Here is a 27,463-nt window from a genome sequence, read left to right on the forward strand (position 1 = left end):
TAAAAGCGGAGAAAATAACAAACTAAGGATATGGCTCGGAAGTTGACGGGGTGAAGGTTCCATGTGGTCCTGCAACACACAAGGTGTTAGTGCAAGGCCCGGAAGGGGCTTCTGGCATTGGCCCTCCAACACTCAAGTCAATTTTCGGCACAATAGAGAATAGTAAGAATGTTATAGCAAAGAGCATATGGATTGTTGATGGAAATCCCTTTTTATAGTGTTTGTGCATACATTTCAATGTGTGCGCACATTTTTCAAAGTGTCCTAGATAAAGACGAGTCTCCCTGACACATTTCCTTAAACGAACATGCAAATCCCTAATATATCACTCCTGTAAGAGAGGTAGAGTGAGATATTAGAGGAAACTGCTTCTTCAGTTGCTGGGCATGATAAACAGGTATAAACTCTCCCTGCAACCTAAACATACCTTTTTGTCAACCCAATTCGATTATATGCATTTTCTTGGTAGAAAATTTTTTCCGAACGTATGCAGTCATGGTGGAATGTTGAATCGAACACGCAAATTATGACAGTACAGCAGAAAAATTTTAACATCACATAATGATAATCAACAAAATAAAAGTAGGACAATAGAAATGCAATGCTAAGCATAATTTCAGATTTACAACTTGAAACCTAAATATATATACAATGACGCGAGCCTTTCAGGCAATCATTTTGGATTTGTTAACAGTGTCAAAGGAAATGGACACTCTTCAAAGCACCCTAAACACCAATACACAAAGTTCCTAGTCACAGAAAGCAAAGTTAGGTCTCAAAGAAACCTTCACGACAGACTGAATCTCAATGATCAGGCTGACACTATTATTTCAGGAAGAAATCAAGAATGTGATTAGCTAAGAGCATCAACTGGAATCATCTGAACTGGAACTTGATGTTTCGTTCCCAATATTATGTGGTCCAGCTCCTTGATTTTCAATCTCACTAAAAGCCAATTCAGTGCCCTCATTGTTTGAATGTGAGAAAGGAGTGTGACAATCCGAAGTGGCAGCTCTGCTACCCCTCTTCCTACTCTCTTCTGAACCTGTGCCATGTAGATCAAGCCGCCTATGCTTCCGTGCATTGCGCTTGCCTTTTGGGACATCTTCTCGGTGTGATTCAACTCCATTATCTTCATCCTTTGAAACTCTGCTACTTGCCTTCTCACTTTCAGATTCAATTGTTGGTGCATCAGAATCAAATTCAACCTTTCTCCTCTTGCTTGAATTTGTCTGAAACAAGAGTTCTAGTCAACCTTCAATTCTTGAAGTAGAGACAGCATACACGCGCATCAAAAGAACACAAATAAGAGAAGTATATGCTGGTATTGTTCATGCTCAACTGGAGGGTTTCTCAACAAATGAGTTGCTAGAATCCATAAAAAGAATAGCAGAACATAAATAAAATCCTCTGCCATCCCCCTACAAGCTATTTGAATATCTAGGATTTTATAGGCTTTATAAAGTATGCTGTGAATGAAATTAAGGGTAATTTGGTGATGGTCACACAAAAAGAATAAGTAGAAAATTCTTTACAATGGTCAGATAGATCAAGTGTTTGCTGTCTTCTGCGTATCATCAGGATCGAGAGACTCACAAGCATGCAAATGTTCAAAATTGGCAGTAACTAAAATTAAGAAAATTAAAAAGAAATACATAAAAGAGCAAAGTTGATAAATTAGTCAACTGACAGAGAATAGAAAACAGCATTCTGTCATCTAAAAATACTCTTAAGACAAGTGAAATAGAATATACCATGATATGTATTTTATTATTCAATTTACCTTGGGGCCTTGTTCAACCAAATGAGACCATTCACTCCTATTCCGTAAACAGTCATGGACAGCATGTAAATAAGTAGGATACGCATATCGCTCTCCGTTGGGTTTTCTCAGTTCATACCAATGCTGCAGAATAAAACACACAATCAAGATAGTGAAAATAAGTACAATGTACATATATGTCCAAAGTGACAAGAGTTAAAAATCATACAGGGCGAACAGCACCACACAGCTTTTCATATGTTATGTGCTTTGTTTTGCTCAATATATCATCTATTAATCCTGCAAATTGTTATTATAAAATGAATTGCCTTTCAGACAATGTAATATATTTTTTTCTTAAAAACATAAAATAAAATAAAGAATTTACCAGGCAAAGTGCGACAAATAACACTACCATCATTTCTCTGAAGATCGCCAACTGAGCTGCATGCTGCTGGGGTATTCTGTTCACTAATCTCTGGAGAGGAAAAAGGATCATTTCTTTCACCTTCCCTAGGGGCTAGAGGAACAGTTTTGATTGTCATGTCAGAGGTTCTCATATGTGACTCTTTTTTCTTGTCTAATTGCTGACGTTTGTGGTATGCAAATGATGGCATCCTAGCCTTCTTCCTGCTCTCACCATGTAACTCCTGAGAATTGCAGTTAAGATTTCTATATCCATCTTCTTTGTTTTTCCTTCTAAATACCTAAGTAGAACAAAATCCACATCAGATGAATCCCAAGGAGATTAATCAAGATAGAGGTATGCTAGACTCTTACCGAGATTTGATCCTTTCCTTCATAGACAGGATGTCTAGAGAAAACATTCATACCACTATTGGTGACTGATTGCATACCAGTAGCTTGCCGCACATGTGGTATCCTTGGAACCCTAAGGGAGCTGTTTAATTCTTGATGCAATAGAAGTGCCAGCTATGAAGAGAAAAAAAAAGTCTGAATAAATACACTTGATAAGAGATTATATTCGATTGCAGTCCTTACATTACCTCTTCATCACTTAATCTCAAGGTAGCGTTAGACAAGGCAGATGCATGCATAAACATGGAGGCATTTGAAGCTTTTTCTGAAGTGTATGAACCTGTTTGATGGCTCTTTACAGTTCTCTGAGACAGGTTTGAAGAAACTGGCTTAGTTTGACCAGAAGCCACTTGAGACTGCCGTGAACCAACCACATTGTCAGACCTTAGAGTTCCCATTGCAGTGTGTTTGGCAGAGACTTTAGAAGATCAGAAAGGTGATTCTTCTTTTGAACTAGATACCAAGTGCTTAGAGGTGTTAGTACCTTGTGGTGGATTAAATCCAGAAAATATAGAAATTTTTGACTGGCACTTTGTTGGATTTTCAGAAACTTCTTCCAGAATTTTAACTGGAATTGGTGCATTTTTTTCCTTGTGAACAATACTTGAGTTCACCTTTACTCGTTTTTGTTTGGTTAATCTACTAGCCTTACCAGCTGAGGATTTAGATGTCGTGGTGGACAAGTTAACACCTGAAATAGTTAATTTGGGGATAAGAGGTGATGATGAAGTTGAAGAATCCTTAAGGACGCTGACTGCGGAATTCAACTCAACAGGAACCAATTTGCTCAAAGATGATTGTGAGTCTCCAGCACCTCTAGTATTTGAACCATGTCCTATCTCCAGGGAATGTTTATGTTCTACTGAATCCTTCAATCGTCTTTTCTTAGTCTCACCATTTCTTGGAAGCATTGCTTCTTTCAATTCTTTAGTCTCTCTTCTAACACCCTGGAGCCTTTGTCCAAAAGATGCAAAACTGGATCTATTCTCTAGGTTCTGAATGTTTTCAGATAAGTGATTAATTAGTTGTGGTGGTTGGTCAGCTAAATCACACAACTTTCCAGGGGTGTGACGAGCAGGAACATTCAAATTCACTGTTGATAGGCCATCAGCCTCGTTAATTCCTTTATTTAACTCCACTTTTGTAATTGGTGTAACTGCAGGCTTTGAGCCTAATAGTAATGGCTCATCCAAAAAGTCTTTACAACCACTTGCAAGATCAGTAATGGCAAGCTTTGGAGCTCCTAAGCCCATTACAACATGCAAAGAAGCTTTAGAAAAATGTCCTAGAGGATTCTCGTCTTTGGGCTGTTTCAAACAATACACAGCACTGCTGCCAACCTAAGTAAATTCAGTCAAAAAATTTTAAACAAGCAGCAAAATCTAAGCATACTTCACTAAAAATGATAAGGAGGATAAATTAATAAATAATAAATTTTCAAGAATATATATATATATATATATATATATATATATATATATATAAGAAAAAAATCAAGCATCAAATAACTGCCTGTCTGCCATTTACACTTCTGCATTATCCATTTGACAGAAGGGCAATGGTAGTAACCATGCTACCAGTTCTAAAACCCCATTATGGAAAAGTAGGCACAACCTTAGGCATATCAAGTAACAACTATATAGGAGGAACAATCTTAGCCTACCAACAATAATCTATTACCAGAACTTGAATTTGTTATAGCGTCAAACAAGAATTTCATATATTTTCAAATGTGGAGGGAAATGATCGAACAGAGAATAAAGCGGAAAATGTCTCAATGGGAAGTAGATTAGTAATGGCAGCAGGGAATGTTGCTGGCCATCATAACAAAATTTTCTTCCATAAGCAAATAACACAGATACCCAACTGTGATCACTCACACCTCATCTCCACACCTCAGATTGAGCAAATTGTCAATAAACTCGTGTCACAGACATGCAAGCCTTCTAATCTTGTACAATGTTTCTGTAGATATATATATGCTATCAACAGGAGTAAAATCTCTCACGGACTATCATAACAGCATAACCATCAATTTTAAAAGGTGACAAGGAATTCTCCTGCAACTGCTTATTTGACAATGGGAGGATTCTCATTAGCATCACTCCAGCTGTATAGGTCAGGAAATCTCTTACTATTTCTGAAAAGGCATTCAGAAAATACATTTACAAAATCCCCCACTTGTAAAAATTAATATCTTCTATCAAGATTAAGATAAAATTACCAATAATGTCAGTCTGAAACTCAGACAAAATTGAGAGGCATTAAACCTTAATGGCTAGCTAGCATTAAAAATGTCTAAATTGCTGAGTTTCCATCTTAACCGCATTTATTATAATGCTAGGTTGTCACTTCAGTATCTTGATATGTAAAGGGCGGACTAAGAGGCTGCTCAAATGTGATCCATCCCTTTAATGTGCAAATGTGAGTTGAAAGGGAAAAGGGTTCTTGCATTTTTGTGACTATGATTATAAAATTAGATTAGCAACTTGGAACATAAGAGCACTACAGTGGAAAGAACTAGAATTGGTAGATGCAAAGATTAGGAGAAAAAATATATAACATAAAAATAATAGGCTAGAGAAAGAGTTAGGTGTGCTTTGAATTAGTATGCAAATAAGGTTAAATGGAATAGGCATTAAGAATAAGGATGTTAAATTTATGATAATTGGAAACATAACTTTGTACTAAAGTTGATTCTAGTAAATGAGATACTAAATGTGACAAGTGCTTTTAATTCTCAAGTAGAGCTAGTGATCAAATTTAAAAAAGGAATTTAAGAAGAACCTCGATGAAATAGTTCATGATATACGTATGACTCAAAAACTTATACTTGGAGGAGATTTAAATGGACAAGTAGAGAGAGATTATGGAGAATATAAAGACACACATGAAGAATTTGATATTCAAGAAAGATAAGAAGAGGATACTACAATTTTATATTTTACAGTATATTATGACCTTAGGATTGTTAAAATTATTTTGAGATGAAAGAAGAATTATTAATTACCTTCACGTATAACAATAGATGTTAAATAAATTTGTCGAACTAAACAGGTAGATCAAATTATGAGAAAAAATATGCAAGTGACAATTAACTAATCAATACCAACTAATAATGCTGAATATAGGCCTTAGAAAATGAGAGAGAGACAAATTATTTCATATTTTAGAGGAATGAAATGGTGAAATTTTAAGAAAAAATAATATATAACATTTCAAAGATAAGAAAGGAGTCCTTGTAAAATTATAAAGTCATTTTAAAGCTTAAAGTTCTTTTGTTGCTTGATAATGTTCAAAAGTTGGGTAAAGTTATTTCAAGTTTTTGCAAATTAAAGGCTAATACTAGTCCTTTTGCTAGCAAAGAATTTACATAAGTTTTCCTCCTATAATTTTCAAAAAATAAAGCCAAAAACTAAATAATAAATTGAATAAAAATTTTAAATAAGTTAAAGAAATAGCCAACATTAATTGAATTCATCTAAACACATGTCAAAACATGTTGAGTGTTTGCACAATAGGATACTCATCGACACAGGAAACATACAGAGATTCTCTATTTTGATCAGTATTCAGTAATGTTAATATATCAGAATAATCCTTTTTGATTGTGTCATCCAATACGGCACGAGATTGCAAATAATGATTTATACATTACTAGTGTATAACCTTACACTGAATATAATGGATGATAAATATTCACATGACAAACAACGAATAGTTGGGATAAATGCAACTTGATGATCACTATACACATGCCAAGGAAATAATCTCTAGTAGGTCAGTGTGAATTAATATAAGATCACTTGCATCAATATGTCCCAGTAACTTGCCATAAAGACATGTCATGAGGGTTTTAAGTATCTAATGTAGCTTTATTTTCTATATGAATTTCCCCTAAGATGCAATTTTCCATAAATTCAAAGGTGTAGATTTGCAAGTTGTGATCCTCCGGCATAAGCAGATCAGATTTTTCAATGTCTATAATTTATACAAGTGAAACTAATTCTAGAACTACGCTCCAATTAATATCACATAGTATATGCAAATTAGCTAACGCCATGATAGACTCTCTAGGGAGGGTATTATTCCTCATTTTTCCACTCCATCAAAAAAAGTCACTTTCTAACAATTGTCTGTCTTTTTCTCCATTCTGTATCTCTATTTGAAGAGCTTCAGTTAAACATATAAAAACTGCTACGATCTATACAAGAATCAAATCCAGATCTTCCTCGAAAGAACCCATGTTTTAGAATCTATTTCTTCTTCTACAGAACCAATATGACCTCTATCAAAATATCTTCATCCATAGGATCCAAAGCTCTGCAATAAATTAACAGCAATTTTTCATAAGAAACTCATTTTCAAATAATATCCATACAATTCACAAATATACATTTTCCGCAAAAAATATTTATAATGTGATTCAAACTCTAGTAGTTCCAAATTATCAAAGAACTCCTTTTTCCACAACAAGATTTTATATCACTGTAACAAGAACTCATAGTATCAGTTGGCTTATCATGCCTCAAAATCCTTGTCTAATTAATCCTAACCAAAGACCATTTCATGGTTTAAAATTTTGCTCTACTATCCATATTGACCCATGCATGCATGCAACATGTATCCTACTATATTGACGCACAATATGGGTCACCACACAATAATCTAGCCAATTCTGTTTGAGGTCGTGTCCTAAAATGCATTTTTACCAATAAAAATATCAGGTTAATTATAAGCCTCAATTGAAAGATTAGTTTAGAGAAAATAATACTCCTATAATTTCATTGTTCCATTTGCAATAGATAGAGTATTGTGCTTGTAATTGCAGCAACTAGAATTGCTCTAACTTGCAACCCTAGCATAGCATATTTCTCTAAACTGCAATCAACCTTCAATATGCTTTAATTTCCACATCAGTTAAAGTGTCAAACAATAAAAAAAAATGTCTTTGAAACCACTCCACATTCATTCCTTCAACTTATCAATTTTTAACTCTGTAAATATATCTTCAAAATTGATAGTTTAATTTATGACCTTGAAAGATTATTAGATCGATGCATATGAGGAAACAGTTGCATGCATTCTTACCATGCTACTTTAAAGTTTCATTCTTGAAGAAATTTTTCATCATGATACCATATCTATTGTACCAAATCTCCCTTTAAAAAGCTTCTGTAGAACAGAAAGGGTAAAAAAATTGACTAAAATTAGCCTTTTCTGCAATTAAAGCTAAGGCTCAAGGTTTTTGTTGTACATTACCAAATGGTACAGCTTATATCTTGCCTATTCTCTTGGCCTCTTGGGCCCTTACCTCATGTCAGTGGGGTTTTTTTTCATCTTTCAAGGTTCTTTGGAAAATATAAATTATCTTAGTTGCATTCAATATCTTGCTAATAGTGAGTTATAATATAACAACAGTCATAGTTTTTATCCCAATAAGTAGGATCGCTATATGTATCCTCCTACATCATTAGTATCGACTAATCCTCATTTATATTTAAATAAATTTTATCATATTTTATCGTTGTTAAGCAAGACTTTTTGGTCTCCCTCTTCCTCTATTAATGTGCATATTGTTACTAACAGTGAGTTATATAGGTATAAAAAATTTATAAGATTATTATTTATTTTATGACAGGCATACAGTTAAAGGAAATTGGTGTTTAAATATAAAAACATTTATAACTTCCAATAGCTAATAATTTCCAATGACCAGAATTGGAATGGTACCTCATCAATACTCAATGTTGTGACGTCAGTTACAGCACATGGGGAGGTGAGATATATTTTAGAAGAATTTTCCAGCTGATCAAGATTCTCAACCTTAGCTTGTGCTCCAAACATGTTACCTTCGCATGATATCCCTGTACTACTATTAGTTTGTAGGTGCTTAGGCTTGTCATTACAATAAAAAAAATTGGCTCACCAGAAATACTGGGCTCCAAGGATATTTCTACATCTTCATCCACACTTTTAGGATCAGGATTGCATGCCTCTTCAACTTGGAGATCCTTGTCCTCATAAAATTCGTATATCTTTGTCCCAGGGAAATGAATGGAACCTAAAAATGAAATCACAAAAAGCAGAAAAAGAAACAAGAAGAAAAGCATTGGCATGCAACAAAAGGTAAGGAACAAATATATTACCAACCTCGCCTCTTAGTTTCACCAGCAATTTTGTCAGCAATACTTCTTGCTTTCTTCTTCCCGCTCCAATCCTTTGCTTCTCTTGGCTCCTCCCTCCTCTTCTTAGCAAGTTTCACCTGCCCAAATGTCCTAACCTTGCTCCTATCTTTATTTCTGCAGCTAAGAGAGCGGCTGCCTGTGGGGATCTTTCTTTCTTCACGTTTCATAGCCGAATCAAATTTCTTCACCGGGACGTAAGGCAAAATTTCCTTGGAGAGGGAGAACAGCACATCGGCGCCTCTGTTGGCTGGGTTCTCAGCCTCCTCTCCATATTTATGAGTTGCCTCCTCTTTTTTCTCCTCTTTCTCATCCTCCTTCCAGCAAGGGAACTCCTTGTATCTGAAATTGAAGCTTTGGGGCAAGTAGCTGGTGCACTTCCAGAGCTGAGACGTGAAAAACGTCGAAAAATCCCCAAACAAACTGGGCTTCCCAACAGGAACTCCGTTGACATGGACGCGCTCCTCGAGGGGGATTTGACCACAAAAGCGTGGCCGGTAGGTGGCGGCTCCGGAGGCGTGGGACTGGGGCGGGAGCGCGGGTGGGGGAGGAGGGCAGGCGTCCGTCTTGGTGGGGAGCTCGACGAGGAGACGAGCGACCTCGGTTTCCTCCTCGTCGTCGGCGGCTTCCAGGTTACGAGCGGAGCGGAGCAAACGGAAGGCCGCTTTGCAGTTGTGGCAAGCGAAGGAGGCTTCGCCGCCGACGTATCGGGAGCAGCGGGTGTGCACCCAGACTCCGCACTCGTCACAGCTCACCATCTCTTCTCCATCATCGAACGTGATACCGCAGGAGCAGTCCACGGTCCAGGAACCGTCGCCCCAGTCGACCGGAGGCTCCGCCTGGGGCAGCTGAGACCGCCCCTTCATGGGCCGGAGCGAGTGCTCAGTTCCCGATCGAATGATTGCCTCGGAAGAGGAACGACAGAAAGATCGCGAATCTTTCTGGGGGAGAAGGGGAGATCCGCTTTCACCGCAAGGGCGTTGTAAGATCGCGACGGCAGGAAGAAGATTACGCCGCCCCGCCGCGCCTATCAACGCGTCATCCTCTCCTCTCCTCTCCTCTCCTCCCGCCTCCTCTCTTCTCCCGCTCGCTTCGCAGATTAGGAGGGTAGCCATTGGACACGATTTGATGAAGGGGGTTTGGGGTCCGGAATCGGATCGGGTCGGATGCAGTGAGTCCTATCCAAATCAAGTTCTTTGTGGGTGTGAAATCATCTGAAAAACGTTTTTGCCTGAAAGACACGAAAGAAGAGATGCCCGGCCCTTCAATCATGCTCTTGTTTTTGGTTTGGACAGCTTTGTTCATAGGTAAATGGTACCCTTCATATACCTCTGAGCCATTTTATTGTTTCTGACCTAGAAAACCTTCTTCGTCTTTGGCACCCTTCATCTATCTCTGGGCCATGTTATTGTTTCTGGCCTAGAAAGCTTTCTTCATCTTTGGAACCTTTCGTCGACCTTTGAGTCATGTGGTTGTTTTTGACCTAGAAAACTTTTTTCATCTTTGACACTCTTCATGTATCTCTGAATGATACAGTTTACACTCATAATTAAACTCAAATCGGAGTAAAAGCAGAAAGACAGAAAGAAAATCAAGCAATCACTAATACGTTTTTTTTATTTTGTTCGGAGTATGTGATGACTCCTGCTCCAAGGTCCGCACATGAGACTGCTTTCGATAGGCAAAGACTAATCAATCGTAAAGAGTAGAAATAAAATTTTAAATGATTACAAGTAATTTGAAAACTAAAGACTACCGACAATTTTGTATGATGAGATCTTTAGTAGAATCGTCGCCGGAACTTTCGGGTGTCGAAGAGGCGTTTTTTGAACAGCTCTAAAAAGCGAAAGTCGTTCGTAATGTTGTTGTGAAGCTCCTGGTCAAATGCTGCTTTTATAGGTTGCTCTAGGCGCCTGGAACCACTCCAGACACTTGGACCATGTAGTTCGGCCAACCGACGCATCACATCAGCTTACAGATAATTTTTGGGTTCTGGGCGCTCAGACCGACTCCGGGTGCCCGGACCAGCTCCAAGTAAGGTTGTAATCGAGCTCATGCCAGCTCGAGCTCGAGCTCGAGCTCGAGAAAACTGCATAGGCTCGAGCTCGGCTCAAGCTTGATCGAGCTTGTGAGTTTAAGCTCGAGCTCGAGCTTGAGTCAAGCTCAAGTCGAGCTCGAGCCGGCTCGAGCTTGGCTTGGAAAAATAAATTAAAAACTTGTTCCAATGGAGATTTGAACCGTAGACCTCAAATACACCAAATGATATGCTCTAGCCACAAACTCCTCCTTAACTTATTGTTTATTTTAAAAGTAATAATAATTTTAATTACTAAAATATTAAATTAACCTGGCTCGACGAGCCTTCGAGCCACTGTTAAATGAGCTCGAGCTCGGCTCGAATGTTAAATGAGCCGGCTCGAGCTCGGCTCGAGCTCGAGTCGAGCTTTGACCGAGCCGCTCGTGAGCGCCTCGACTCATTTGCACCCCTAGCTCCAAGCGCTCGGACTAGTTTTTTCCAGCCCTTTATTTTCTGCAAAATAAAGTTAGTCCAGGTAGAAAAAAATAGCATATATAATATGAAATTTGACAGCCTCTGATTGTCCGGTTCTGACTTTGAGTTTCGTCGAAACTCTAGGTCGAACCGATGTCTACTGTTCTCTTTTCAGGGAACGTGTCCTCACTTACTCCTCTCAGAAAAGTTTATCTTTTGTCAGACCAGTCCTCCAGATCAACTGGACTTGTGCTCAGCATCCGAATCTTCAGGTCTTCTCCATTGGGCGTCCGATCTCAACCCGTCCAGCCTTCCACCTGGTCTGCGACCATTAGGATTTTCACGTAGAGTTCCCGACTCTAGGATTTCGCCCAAAGAACCTCGACTCGTCAAGACTTTCCACCTAGGTTTATTGCCTCTAGGACCTAGGGTTACCACCCCCTAGGATTTTTCCACTTGTCTAACCATAACTAGGACTTTTCATCACCTAGTGTTACCACCCCTTGGGACCTTGAGTTCTCACCCCCTAGGATTTCCCATCTACCTAGAATCCAATAGAACTTTTGCCTAAGAACACTTAGGACTTTTCTTGCAAGCTCAATTAACCTTGTTAGATCATAAGACAACTTAACTTTGGACCCTTTGACATAATCAAAACATAGGTTCGATCGTCTGGTGCTTCCCGCACCAACAAATTATATATAATCTAATATATTTACTAAGTGGGCAAATTAACAGACTTATGTATCTAGAAAACCTGACATCAAGCTAAAGTTCAGTTAAGTCTTAAGGACATAATAATTGATAGGAAGTTCAAATAGATTGATATCTGGCAAGAAGTCAAGTTATGTCTACGAGTCTGACAATTAGCTAAAATCCAGATGGAGCATCTGACAGGAATACTTGGTGAAATAGAGGCGCCCTGAGCAGATTAGAGGAGCCCTCAGACAAATAGAATTCGGGAATGAAGTTTCACTGAATAGAGGTGCCTAGAAGTGGACTGGAGGCGCCTCAGACTTGATGGAGGAACCTTAAAGTGGATAGAGGTCGAAGATTTCAAATAGGATCAACATCATTGGAGGGGCCTCAGAACATTGGATGCGCCCCCAATGACCTATATAAGGCAGTTTCGGCCAGCACTTGACATACAAGTTTTCTACGATCTTCCTTGATCATCCTGTTGCTCCGCCTTCGTGCTACTATTGTGTTGTAACGCTGCTATGCCTGACTACTGCAAAAGGACCAACACCGACACCCGAGCTCAATCATTTGTCCGTCTTCGTGCTGGGTAACACTATTTAAGTTAAGTTAATTATTACATAAGGAAGTGTAGGCTTGTTACATACTTCCTTTCCGTTCTATATTCGATTACTCTATTGGAAGCTTACCTGTAAAGAGTTGATTACCCGTCAAGAAAGATCCAAAGGGCCTGGGTCTTGGAGTAGGAGTTATCGAAGGCTAGGAATCAAAAAAATATCTGTGTGTTGTTTTCTTTTTGCTTTTTCTTACTTAATTGTTTTATATTGTACACTTGTTTTAAAAAGAAAAAGAAAGTTTTAAATACACATAATTCACCCACTCTCATGTGCATCGATCAAACACCTTTCATCTACCTCTGAGCCATGGTATTGTTTCAGTCCTAAAAAACTTTCTTATCTTTGGCACTTTTCATCTACCTTTGAGCCATGTTATTATTTCTGGCTTAGAAAGCCTTCTTCATTGATACGGAAAATTAGGGTTGTAAACGGGATGAACCGAGCTCAAGCCAACCTAGGCTTTAGCTCAGTTGGACTCGATTTATACTGGCTCGACTCAAGCTCGAGCTCAAGCCTAGGGTTTAGGGTTTAGGGTTTTTCGTTAATGGTTATTTGTTAGGCGTTAAGGCTAAAACTTTATTCGTTGATCGATAAGCGTTATTCGTTAAGCATTATTCATTAAGCGTTAATCGTTAAGTGTTAGTCGTTAAGCGTTAATCGTTAATGGTTAAACGTTAAGATCTATGCAGTAATCGTTAAGTGTTAAGCGTTAAGGGTTATGCGCTATTCGTTAAGGGTTAATCGATCATGGTTAATTCACCCACTCTCATGCGCTATTCGTTAAGGGTTCCAATCATCTCAGGGAACAAGAGGACAGTCCACTTTGCGCCACTGCTGGCAAAGATTCAGAGGAAGTTTCAGGGTTGGAACCTCTCACGCCTTTCACATGGGGGTCGCCTGATGCTGATCCAGAGTGTTTTGAGTTCTCTGCCTGTCTATCTCCTCCAGGTGACCCAGCCTCCTTTGGAGGTCCTGAAGAAGCTGGAGGGGGTGTTTGCATCTTTTTTCTGGAGCTCAGTGGGGCATGATAGGAAGGTGCATTGGGTAGCCTGGAAGGACATTTGCAGGCCGAAGCAGGAGGGAGGGCTGGGGATTAGACGGCTGTCAGAGGTGGGGGCGGCCTTATCTATGAAGCTGTGGTTCAGATTCAGAGAGCAGAGCACACAGTGGGCCAGATTCTTGAGGAGATCTTATTGTGGGGCGGTGGACCCAGGTGTGGTGACTCTGAGGAGCAATGCTTCCCCCAGTTGGCGCAGGATGATTCAGACCAGAGCTGTGGCAGAGAGACAGATTGGGTGGATTATTGGGCAGGGTCACCTCAGCTTTTGGCACGACAGGTGGATGGAGAGGGGACCGTTGTCGGAGTGGTGTACAGTGCAGGGGCCTCCGGATGTCAGAGTGGGCCGGTTTTTAGCAGATGGCAGCTGGAGTCAGGAGGTACTTCAGAGGGTGCTGCCCTCATCAGTGGCGGAGGAGGTGACAGAGGTTCAGCTGAGGCCCGAGGAGGAGGATGTTATGCTGTGGCGACCTACCAGAGATGGGCGATTTACTACGAGGTCTGCTTGGGAGGCCTACAGGACCACGCACCAGAGAGAGGACGTAGCGATAGTGACCTGGAGCAGACTTCTCCTCCCCACCATTTCTGTGTTCATTTGGAGGTTCTTTCGGAGACGACTGCCAGTGGACGAGATCTTACAGCAGCGTGGTGTATGCTTGGTGTCCAGATGCCAGTGCTGTGCGGCAGTGGAGTCATGGGAGCATCTGTTCTATGGGAGCCTGGTGGCAGGAGATGTCTGGGGGTACTTTGGACATTTATTCGGGGTTGGCAGCTGGAGGGCGATGGAGAGCTGGAGGGCAGGCACAGCTTGGAGCAGCACTGGTTTGGTGAGGGAGATCATCCCCCTTTTGATTTGCTGGTTCCTGTGGACGGCCAGGAATGACTCCAAGCACCGGGGGCTGAGGCCAGAGGGACAGAAGATTATCAGACAGATCACACAATATTTGAGGGTCGGGATGGCATCTGGTACCATCAAGCCCAGGCACTGGAGGGGAGCTATCTCGGCAGCCCAGGCTATGGTGATTCAGGTGAGGATACGGACATTGCACACGATCTCAGTAGTACACTGGAGGAGGCCTGATGATGGATGGTTCAAGCTCAACACAGATGGTAGTTCTAGAGGGAACCCAGGTGAGTCTGCTTACGGTGCTATTGTTCGAGATCACAGTGGACAGGTGGTGGTGGCCAGGCAGGGAGTCCTTGGAGAGGGCTCCAATATTAGAGCGGAGCTTATGGCGATCCTGAGAGGGTTGGAGTTGTGCGTGGATAGGCAGCTTTCCCCGATTTGGCTGGAGTCTGATTCTCTGGTGGCACTGCATATCATCAGGTCTTCTGGTATTTCCTGGGAGTTTCGGGAGGAGATCTTACGGATCAGAAGGCTTGTACGACAGCATGGGGTCAGATGTACACACATATATAGAGAGGGGAACGCGGCTGCAGACTTCCTCGCCAACCAGGCATATCAGGTGGAGGGGGAGAAGGTGATGGAGGGGCAGGAGATTGATGGGTTGTTACTCGGTATCTGCAGGATGGATAGATTGGGCTTGCCGTATATCAGGAGCTCTTGCAAGCCAGGATAGCACACTCGATGCAGGGTGAATAGCTCCACCTTAGAGCTATCTAGCCCGCAGCAAACGGCTGCGGTAAAGGCACCCTAAATCCGTTGACAGCTGTGGCTTTGCTAAAAAGCCAAATAGGGTGACTAGATCCACCTATGGTCTAGCTAGCCCGTAGCAAACGGCTGCGGTAAAGGCATGCCAAATCCGTTGAGGGCTGTGGCTTTGCCAAAAAGCCAAAGAGGGTGTGTAGGCCCACCATTGGCCTACCTAGTCCGTAGCAAACGGCTGCGGTAAGGACATACTAAATCCGTTGATAGCTGTGGCTTTGCTAAAAAGCCAAATAGGGTGACTGGATCCACCTACGGTCTAGCTAGCCCGTAGCAAACGGCTGCGGTAAAGGGGTTCAAATCCGTTGAGGGCTGTGGCTTTGCCTAAAAGCCAAAGAGGGTGAGTAGGCCCACCATTGGCCTGCCTAGTCCGTAGCAGACGGCTGCGGTAAGGACACACTAAATCCGTTGAGGGCTGGTCACTTGCCAAAAGTGAACATCGGGTGTGTTGGAGGTCTGTTTGGGAGCGGAGCAGGAAGGAGCAGGAAAGGACAACGGTTTTACCTCACTGATGTCTTTGATAGCGGAGCAGGAAAGGACATCGGTTTACCTCACTGATGCCGTTGATGGCGATTCATGGAGCTTGGGCTGGCCTTGCTGGGGTGCTGCTCTAGGACTATGTTGGCACTACTATCATGGAGCGCAGAGGACAGCTATGGTGGGCGGCAGGGGAGAGATGATGGTTGTTTGAACCTATGTGGATCGGTAGGAGCTTGGAGGCCATTGGATATCACATGTAAAGCTTTACTTTATCTTTGATGTGTTGCAAAATTATATGTACTCTCTTGCAAGAGAGAAACCCCTTTGTTCCCCTAGGCTAGCAGGTCAGGTTTGGCCCCCCTGATAGCCTAGGTTTTCCTTGGTGGAATAAAGGTCTCTTTTTACCAAACAAAAAAAAAAAAAAAAAAAAACCCTAAACCCTAAACCCTAAACCCCCTAACCCCCTAAACCCCTAACCCCTCAACCCTCAACCCTCAACCCTCAACCCTCAACCCTCAACCCTCAACCCTCAACCCTCAACCCAACCCCCAACCCCAAACCCTAACCCTAAACCCTAACCCTTAAACCCTAAGACCTCTCGTCACCCTTCTCCCTCTTCTCTTCAAATGTTTCCTTCTTGTCATGAGAGTGATTCATTCGACAGAGCAACCAGACGCAGATGGCAATCAAAAGACACATGTGAAGATCAGTCTTCATCTTAGACTCCCTTTTCCCCTCTGGTTCCTACTGGATACCTGCCTCAACATGGCGACCGTCGTCGGGGGATCCCTCAACCTTGCAATGCCTATCCACGGGTACAAATAGGAACCTTAAAGACCAAATCAAAACATCCGATCGCATCAATTAGAACAAGATGGTAGTGTTGTCGATCAACTTCCAGATCTTTTTTCCTTCTTGAAAAACAATTAAGATTTCAGTGCAGATAAAAACGCCACAATCCAAACAAATTATATCTAGTAGACAACAAGGTCCATCCGAATAATTTTTTTTTTCAAATAAAGGGGAATAACATATACTAAAAATCTTTTTTTTTTCAAATGAGAAAAAAACTGCTAAAACAATCAAGAAATCTTATCATAATCCTGCAAAGAACAAGTTAAAATTTCCTTCGAATGAACGAAAACACCAAATCATCTCAAAATTACAGGCAGAGAATAGCATGAAGCACCTTGAGACATGGTATATTTACATCTCTATAAGCGAGATAGGAAAAATAACACGAGAAGGAAAACAAATTAACAATCAAGGAAGTTGAAAAAAAAAGAGTAAGAAACCATAATGAAGGTCCAAAACCCCTTAAATCAGATAACCCAGAGCTTTGCGCGATAAAATCCAGCCATATCAGAAAATCCAACCTCACATAACAGCACGAAGAGAGGGAAAACGTACCTGGAGCGAAAATCAGAAGCCTCCTTGTTCCTCCGTTCCCTGCTGTCGTTACCGTAGATGAAGGAAGACACGAGGGGATCAACAATACAAAGGAGGAGGACTCAGATCGCGATGTGATGGCCACTCCGGTCAAACGGCATCTCCAATAGAGCTTTTGAGGGTTTAGCTCCTTCGTTTTCTCTTTACAGACGTGTCAATGGAAATTAAAGAGCTGGGTTTGAAATTTCGAACCTAGTTTTTAATCTCTCTCCTTTTTTTAAAAAAAAAATTATAGGGCAAAAAAAAAACCCCAGAAAAAACTCCATTCAGGCAGTGGTACTTGGGTAGGAATACAATGTCCAATAAATCCTCAATCCTTTAATTAGTAATAAAAAAAGGCACACACATAATAACTTTGGATTAAATTCGAACCTCACCAATAAGAATAATATATATATATAATATAAAGTAAAGAATTTTATATTGTCATTATATTATTAACGTTAAAAATTTAGTGTCGATTTATCCAATATTAAATTTAGCAATGAATCTATTGAATAAAAAACTTAACCCGGTAACAAAAATATAAAAATAAATCTCATAGTGGTCCCTGCGGATAACACGATACTGTTTTCCATCCAAAACCCTGGCTTTTGCCCTTTGCCTTGTTCCTCGAGAAAAGACTTCGTCGTTGCCGCTGATATAAATTTAGGCCGATCCGGGAAATCTTGCTTTTTGTTTGTTCCTTGTTCTCTTCGCAGGCTCATCATCATCATCTGCGTTGGACCATCTTTTATGTGCATTTCTACTCTCCATCTACTTTCGAGATTTGTAAGTCGTCGTTCCTTAATTTTAAGCAATAATACTCTACTTTATAAGATGACAAAACAAAGTTGTGTGTGTGTCTGTGTTTTTAATTTCTTTGAGCTCCATTGATCGACACCACACTTTATAAGATTTTCTGCACTTAATTTTACACACACCATCATCAAATGCAATCATAAATCCTTTTTACCTTGTCCTCTCTCAAGACGATGCGAATAATTAAAATATGAGGTGTTATCATATAAATTCTTGAAATCAAAATTCCACGTATCAAATATGTTTGGAATCAAAACTTGACGTATTCAATCATACCTCCCTTCATGCCTTTCATCTGTATTAATATTAATCTAGAAACATATTAATAGAAATACTGGAGGAAACGAATTACCTTTTAGCCACATAAATCTTATTTTAACTTCTTCGTGCTAAGCCAACTATAGACAAAGTTATCTATATGCACATCACTTGATTTTTCGACACCTGACTTGGTTTTCCCATACGCTTGTTGCTATGTCAGTGGAGGAATTTTATTCTAAAAAAAGTGTTTGGTTGCAATTTTTGAAAGTTGCTAGACTTTTTCGCAAAAGCGCGTCTAAAAGGCAGCAACCCTCTTCCACGACATGTTCGGCTGTTTTCTTCGTCTTTCTCTTATTCAACCCAACCCAAACCCTAAAATCTTCCAAAATATTACCTTTTCTCACCTTCAAATCCTTCGTCGTCGCCGCCCACTGTTGTAGTTGCCACTGCCTCGCCGCCGTTGCGCCCCCGAGGCTACACGGTAGTGCACGCGCTTAGAACCTTCGATTTAGGTGGAGTTTTCTTGCTTTATCCTGTTGATTTACCTTCATGCATGATTAAATGGAAACTGATTTAGATTACTCAATTAGTTTGCTTGATCCCTTTTATTCGAACTTAATTTCTACTTAAATACCTATTTAAGTTTTCTTATTTGCTTCCCTTATCAGTATAACATAATGTTCCAGTATTCAATTTTATTATTCATATGATTTTTTATTTCATTACGTATGCTTTGTAAAACTACAATCAGAGCTGAGTTATGTTGATTGCATCCATCTTTTTTTAGATTTATACATTTTATCCATTCTTTTTCTCTTTTGTTCTAAGCAGTAGACAAGATGAAATCTTATCAAGTTGATAAAATTATTTGATCAATAATTTCCTTTTGATTGTTGTAAAACACTAATATTATACCCTATCAAAATTTATTGACGAAACTTACAAGGGATAACTTGAATTATTATGAGAAAAAAATTAAATGGACCGATATTATAAATAATTTCATCAATATAATTCCTATAACTGAAAAATTCGAAAGGGCTTGGCCCAATGCTTGTAAAAAGCATGCAACTTCTCAAGTAAATTAATAAAGAACAAGTATAACCTTTATTTCGTGAAATTTTAGTTCTAGAGATATGAGATTATTTATGCTAGACTGTGTTGTTAGAGGCGTGAGGCGCACCGAGACACAAAGGGCTCCTAGAGCCCGAGGCGCGAGGTGCGCTCGTGGCGCGAGGTGCCCCCGAGGTGTGCGCCTCTTGAACATGAGGTTACTTACTAAACTACTGACACACTCATATAATATGTCAAATATCATAACTATTAATATTCCACACACACAAATATCAAATCACTAGCCATAAAACACATAATATGACAAGCAAAACAACACCATGATACAATTAATAAAAGTTTCAAACTTTTAAGTTTCAACTTTCTAATCTAAACTAACAAAATTCATCAAAACAAGAGTAATAAGTCAAATTAATCATCAAGCTCAAGATCATCCTCATTATTTTTCTTTTTCTTCTTCTCTATCTTCATCTTCTTCAAATTCAATTTCTTCTTCGTCTTCATCTCTAAGTCTTAGAGATGAGTGTCTCATAGAGGAAGATGTATTTCCCTTCTCGACTTGTGTAGGCCTAGCATGTGAACTAGAGGTCATGGATGCAATGTTTTTTCCTCTAGTACAATATGCAGGCTCTTCATCTCCACTAGCCCTAGCAACGACATCCCATGTCAAGTAATCACCTTCAAAAACCAACTCATCTTCTTCATTATCACTTTCTCCATCCATTTTATCCATTAACCATTCATTACTATCATTAATATCTGTCAAATAGATGAGGTCAATCTTATCACGTGCATCATACCGAAGTTTTAAGGCACGATTGTATTTCTCAAATACCAAATCATTTAAACACTGCTGAGCTAGCCTATTCCTTTTTTTTGCTGTGAATCTACAAAATGTCAAAAATCACAATATGTATAATAAAATAGCAAAGAATATTTTCTACTTATAAAAGTAACATACTAATAGTATGATACATTTATATTTATTACATACCTGCTCAAATACACTCCAATTGCGCTCACAGCCGGAAGCACTACAAGTGAGGCTAAGCACTTTAATAGCAAACTTTTGCAATTCTGGGGTATTTGCTTTGTAGCATTCCCACAATTCTGTTGGAGATAATGCTCTTCTATGTCTAATTGTCACATTCCTCTCAAATAGCCCTTTTGCATTTCGATATATAGAGAACTGAGTAGTGATTTTATCTTGCTCAATAGCGCTTGAAACCAATCTCTCCATAGTTTCAAACAAACCATTCACCGCTTCTTCATAAATGAAGAAATAAAAAATTTCATGGAGTAAAAGACGAAGAAACGTAATCTTTCTAAACTTGGGACATTGGACTTTGAGGATGTAGACCCTCTTGGTGATGATATTAATATGGATGATATTTGAGCTAAAGTTATGTTGCCTATAAGTACAAGTACAAGTTCTAGATCAGTGAATATGCAAAAAAAGGCCAAGACAAATAGGTCTGATATGTATTTTGCTCCTAATGTTGAAAGTAGAGGCAAACTACAATAAATGAGGCATACAAAAAGAATTGAGGGAAAAATCTTGTATGGTCATAACTAAGTGGATGTATGATACGGCAATTCCTTTTAATGTCATTAACTATTCAAACTTGAAAAGGATGTTAGACTTGGTTGGCTTATATGGTGTAGGAATAAAAAAGACCTAGTTATCATAAGGTGCGGGTTCCTTTTCTAAAAAAAACTGTTGATAGTGTGACAAATGATTACATTAAGTCGTGCAAAACAGAATGCGCCAAGTATGGTTGTAATTTGATGGCAGATGGTGGACAAACAAAAGGCAGAGGACATTGATTAATTTTTTAGCGAATTCTCCTAAATGTTCTGTTTTCATCGAATCGGTTGATGCTTCTAATTATGCAAAGACTGGAGAGAAAATATTTCAGTTGCTTGATCGATTTGTGGAGCGTGTAGGAGAAGCAAATATTGTTCAAGTTGTTATGGATGGTGCAAGTAACAATGTACTTGCTAGTAAGAATCTATTTAATTCTTTTTTATCAATATATTTTTTCTTATTTATGTTAAACTGAATGCTTACATTTATGTTTGCCTAGGCATGGTAAATATGTTGAGGCAATACACAAGACAAAAAGAGCTTTGTCAGGCGGGTGTCACAAGATTTGCTATTTCTTTTCTCACTCTTGAAAGGATGCACCTACACAAGTAAAATTTAAGAAAAACATTCATTTCAAAGGATTGGACAGAGAGTAAATGGGCAAAAGAAGCGGCGGGGAAGAAGGTAACTAAAATCATCATAACATTTAGATTTTGGAGCAGTGTTGTACATATTTTAAAGATATATGGCCCTTTAGTCCGTGTTCTGAGACTAGTTGATGGTGAAAGAAAACCTACAATGGGTTATATTTATGAGGCTATGGATAGGACAAAAGAAACATTTATGAAGGTCTTTAAAGAGAAAGAAGAGAAATACAAAGAAGTGTTTGAGATCATTGATAAAAGATGGAAATGTCAACTTCATCGGCCTCTGCTTGCTGCAGGACATTATTTGAATCCAGAATATCTTTAATCATACACAGATTCAAATATCTATGGAGAAGCGGTGAATGGTTTGTTTGAAACTATGGAGAGATTGGTTTCAAGCGCTATTGAGCAAGATAAAATCACTACTCAGCTCTCTATATATCGAAATGCAAAAGGACTATTTGAGAGGAATGTGACAATTAGACATAGAAGAGCATTATCTCCAACAGAATGGTGGGAATGCTACAAAGCAAATACCCCAGAATTACAAAAATTTACTATTAAAGTGCTTAGCCTCACTTATAGTGCTTCCGGCTGTGAGCGCAATTGGAGTGTATTTGAGCAGTTATGTAATAAATATAAATGTATAATACTATTAGTATGTTACTTTTATAAGTAGAAAATATTCTTTGCTATTTTATTATACATATTGTGATTTTTGACATTTTGTAGATTCACAGCAAAAAAAAGGAATAGGCTAGCTCAGCAGTCTTTAAATGATTTGGTATTTGAGAAATACAATCGTGCCTTAAAACTTCGGTATGATGCACGTGATAAGATTGACCTCATCTATTTGACAGATATTAATGATAGTAATGAATGGTTAATGGATAAAATGGATGGAGAAAGTGATAATGAAGAAGATGAGTTGGTTTTTGAAGGTGATGACTTGACATGCGATGTCGTTGCTAAGGCTAGTGGAGATGAAGAGCCAGCATATTGTACTAGAGGAAAAAACATTGCATCCATGACCTCTAGTTCACATGCTAGGCCTACACAAGTCGAGAAGGGAAATACATCTTCCTCTATGAGACACTCATCTCTAAGACTTAGAGATGAAGACGAAGAAGAAATTGAATTTTAAGAAGATGAAGATAGAGAAGAAGAAGAATAAAATAATGAGGATGATCTTGAACTTGATGATTAATTTGACTTATTACTCTTGTTTTGATGAACTTTGTTAGTTTAGATTAGAAAGTTAAAACTTAAAAGTTTGAAACTTTTATTAATTGTATCATGGTGTTGTTTTGCTTGTCATATTCTGTGTTTTATGGCTAGTGATTTGATATTTGTGTGTGTGGAATATTAATAGTTATGATATTTGACATATTATATGAGTGTGTCAGTAGTTTAGTAAGTAACCTCATGTTCAAGAGGCACACACCTCGGGGGCACCTCGCGCCACGAGCGCACCTCGCGCCTCGGGCTCTAGGAGCCCTTTGCGTCTCGGTGCGCCTCACGCCTCTAACAACACAGTTTAGCATAAATAATCTCATATCTCTAGAACCGAAATTCCATGAAATAAAGGTTATACTTGTTCTTTATTAATTTACTTGAGAAGTTGCATGCTTTTTACAAGCATTGGGCCAAGCCCTCTCGAATTTTTCAGTTATAGGAATTATATTGATGAAATTATTTATGATATAGGTTCACTTAATTTTTTTCTCATAATAATTCAAGTTATCCCTTGTAAGTTTCATCAATAAATTTTGATAGGGTATAATATTACTGTTTTACAACAATCAAAAGGAAATTATTGATCAAATAGTTTTATCAACTTGATAAGATTTCATCTTCTCTACTGCTTAGAATAAAAGAGAAAAAAGAATGGATAAAATGTATAAATCTAAAAAAAGATGGATGCAATCAACATAACTCAGCTCTGATTGTAGTTTTACAAAGCATACGTAATGAAATAAAAAATCATCTGAATAATAAAATTGAATACTGGAACATTATGTTATACTGATAAGGGAAGCAAATAAGAAAACTTAAATAGGTATTTAAGTAGAAATTAAGTTCGAATAAAAGGGATCAAGCAAACTAATTGAGTAATCTAAATCATTTTCTATTTAATCATGCATGAAGGTAAATCAACAGGATAAAGCAAGAAAACTCCACCTAAATCGAAGGTTCTAAGCGCGTGCACTACCGTGTAGCCTCGGTGGCGCGACGGCGACGGCGCTGGAAATCACGATATGAAGAGGTGGAAGGGCGGCGACGACGAATGATTTGAAGGTGAGAAAAGGTAATATTTTGAAAGATTTTAGGGTTTGGGTTGGGTTGAATAAGAGAAAGACGAAGAAAACAGCCGAACACGTCGTGGAAGAGGGTTGCTGCCTTTTAGACGCGCTTTTGCGAAAAAGTCCAACAACTTTCAAAAATTACAACTAAATACTTTTTTTAGAATAAAATTCCTCCACTGACATAGCAACAAGCGTATGGGAAAACCAAGTCAGGTGTCGAAAAATCAAGTGATGTGCATATAGATAACTTTGTCTATAGTTGGCTTAGCACGAAGAAGTTAAAATAGGATTTATGTGGCTAAAAGGTAATTCGTTTCCTCCAGTATTTCTATTAATATGTTTCTAGATTAATATTAATACAGATGAAAGACATGAAGGGAGGTATGATTGAATATGTCAAGTTTTGATCCCAAACATATTTGATACGTGAAATTTTGATTTCAAGAATTTATATGATAACACCTCATATTTTAATTATTCGCATCGTCCTGAGAGAGGACAAGGTAAAAAGGATTTATGATTGCATTTGATGATGGTGTGTGTAAAATTAAGTGCAGAAAATCTTATAAAGTGTGGTGTCGATCAATGGAGCTCAAAGAAATTAAAAACACAGACACACACACAACTTTGTTCTGTCATCTTATAAAGTAGAGTATTATTGCTTAAAATTAAGGAAGGAACGACTTACAAATCTCGAAAGTAGATGGAGAGCAGAAATGCACCTAAAAGATGGTCCAACGCAGATGATGATGATGATGAGCCTGCGAAGAGAACAAGGAACAAACAAAAAGCAAGATTTCCCGGATCGGCCTAAATTTATATCAGCGACAACGACGAAGCCTTTTCTTGAGGAACAAGGCAAAGGGCAAAAGCCAGGGTTTTGGATGGAAAACAGTATCGTGTTATCCGCAGGGACCACTTTGAGATTTATTTTTATATTTTTGTTACCGGGTTAAGTTTTTTATTTAATAGATTCATTGCTAAATTTAATATTGGATAAATCGACACTAAATTTTTAACGTTAATAATATAATGACAATACAAAATTCTTTACTTTATATTATATTATATATATATATATATAATTCTTATTGGTGAGGTTCGAATTTAATCCAAAGTTGTTATGTGTGTGCCTTTTTTTATTACTAATTAAAGGATTGAGGATTTATTGGACATTGTATTCCTACCTAAGTGCCACTGCCTGAATGGAGTTTTTTCTGGGGTTTTTTTTTTTTGCCCTATAAATTTTTTTTTTTAAAAAAGAGAGAGATTAAAAACTAGGTTCGAAATTTCAAACCCAGCTCTTTAATTTCCATTGACACGTCAGTAACGAGAAACCGAAGGAGCTAAACTCTCAAAAGCTCTATTGGAGATGCCGTTTGACCGGAGTGGCCATCACATCGCGATCTGAGTCCTCCTCCTTTGTATTGAAAAGTTGTTCAATTGGAAAAGACTTGTAGATAGTAAATGTGTGTGTGAGCGGAAAAATATTTTTTCCATTTTTTATTTATTAATAAATATATTTTTTTTATTATTATCTCTTTCAACTCTCTCTCCTTCCCTCTTACCGAGGAGAGAGAAAGAAGATACGGGCCAAGAGAGAGAGGTGGTCTGACTCATCTTAAACGTTATTATTATTATTATTATTAAAATTATTTATTATATTATTTTTATTAGTTTTATTATTTTATTATATTCTCTTCCCTTCTCTCTCTACCTAGGAACGAGAATATATGTCAGAAATAAAGAGGATGATAGACCTTATTATTATTAAATTATTAATTTTATTACTATTTTATTATTTTATTATTATTATTTATAATAATAATAATATTATTATTATCTCAGACATTTTCTCTCATTAAGAATATGAATAGAAAATTAAATGAAATAATAATTGCGAGAGAAGTTGGATGTTTATATCCCCTTCTGTCTTCACGAGGAAAGAGAATGTCAACGAAAATAAGAAAGAGAATACGACCTGCCTTTATTAACTTATTATTATTATCATCATTTACTTATTATTATTATTATTAATTCTATTATATTATTATTATTAATTTTATTATTTTATTATTATCTCTCACAACCTCTCTCTCTCCTTCTCTGTTGATGAGGAGCATGAAGATGCGCAGACAAGGGGAGAGAGGTGGTCTGCACCATCTTATTATTATTATTATTATTATTATTATTAATTCTTTTATTTTATTATTATAACTATAAATTTAGGACACTATATGCTAAAGTCAAATACAAGAAAATGAAATCATAATGTAATACAATAGAAATTGAATAACCAATTACTACTTCTAGTGACAAGTTTAAATAATATACCACTTCCACAAAAGGCGTCATCCATTTCAATCAGATATGACTATATGCTTTAGTGTGATGAAAAATAAAATAAAATAAATGAAAAAATATATCAAGACTTTTTCACACATTGTAGTTAGTAGTAGTTAGTCATTCCACTGCTCTTCATCTAAAGAAATCTCTGCCAATAAAATATGGTTGAGATGCGTAGATTTTCTGGTTAGGAAGTTATTATGTACAGATTTGTGAATAAAAACAAAGATGACATATATATCAGTAAGAAGATGTAATTGATTCTCTAGATCTTCGAGTCTATCCATGGAATCTCAAAGCATATGTGATTCTTTGTTAATGTACAAGTATCCAACACGTGCATTAACATGGAAGAACAAAAAGGAAATCAAGGATTCTGAGTATACGGATGCACATAGAAAAGATTCAATATTTGAACACCGAGATAAAGCAAACACCATTGACACTTTTTACTGAAATTTATCTATCCTATGTGTAAATGCCAAGAAAATTGATATTAATGCAACTGCAAGAATATTTGCATATTATTGCAATCGTTACCACATTTGTAGTTGCTTCAAATAGGCGAATGCAAGTGCAAAGGCTCCTTAACTTACACAGTCCAGTTATCAAAATAAGAATATGAATCTTTTTTATCAAATATTAGAATCACATATACCTGTAAAGACTTGAAACAAGCAGACATGTAAGAAACCAAACACTGAACCATTGTGCAAAGTCATCAGAAGAATACCTCCAGTTTGAGCAGCATGCAGCATCAAATTCCTTTTGCAAACGCTCAAATATTATCTTATCAGAGTCCTTGTGAGAAATAAGAAAATCATCACTAAACAATAGCAAAATGGTTATGAAAAAAAATAAGAAAAGTTATATTGTAATTATCGACTGAATGAAACTTTAGAGGTGGGTTTTGTGTAGATTTGAAATTTGGTTCAATTTTCTGCAATTGATGGTTGATATATGAGAACAAAAATTTTTAAAAAAAAAACAAAGCCTGACACTATTAGAGAAATAAGATTAAGACAAGGAACTACTTCATTAGTTAAGGTTACAATGTGGCATACAGATCATTAACCTAAAAAAGTGTTCACCGCAAAGTGTACAATTTGAATCAGAGTATGGTGTAAAACTACAAAGTACATATCTACAGTTCTATAACCACTAATTCTGACCTCAAAAAAAAAAACTCAACACCTAAGTAATTAAGTTTAGTGT

At 38.0% G+C, this 27,463-nt stretch overlaps 1 protein-coding gene and 1 pseudogene across 1 annotated transcript; one reads left to right on the forward strand and one right to left on the reverse strand.

The window, feature by feature from the left end:
* Positions 1–583: 583 nt before the first annotated feature.
* Positions 584–10,054, reverse strand: LOC122019974 (annotated as a pseudogene).
* Positions 10,055–21,975: 11,921 nt separating this feature from the next.
* Positions 21,976–22,740, forward strand: LOC122019640. The gene is made up of 2 exons (XM_042577094.1): positions 21,976–22,220; positions 22,329–22,740. The coding sequence occupies exons 1-2, from the start codon at positions 21,976–21,978 to the stop codon at positions 22,738–22,740; spliced, it is 657 nt and encodes a 218-aa protein (XP_042433028.1).
* The last annotated feature ends 4,723 nt before the right edge of the window (positions 22,741–27,463 follow it).

The sequence above is a fragment of the Zingiber officinale genome, chromosome 9A (genome assembly GCF_018446385.1).
Source record: "Zingiber officinale cultivar Zhangliang chromosome 9A, Zo_v1.1, whole genome shotgun sequence".
Classification (NCBI taxonomy): Eukaryota; Viridiplantae; Streptophyta; class Magnoliopsida; order Zingiberales; family Zingiberaceae; genus Zingiber; species Zingiber officinale.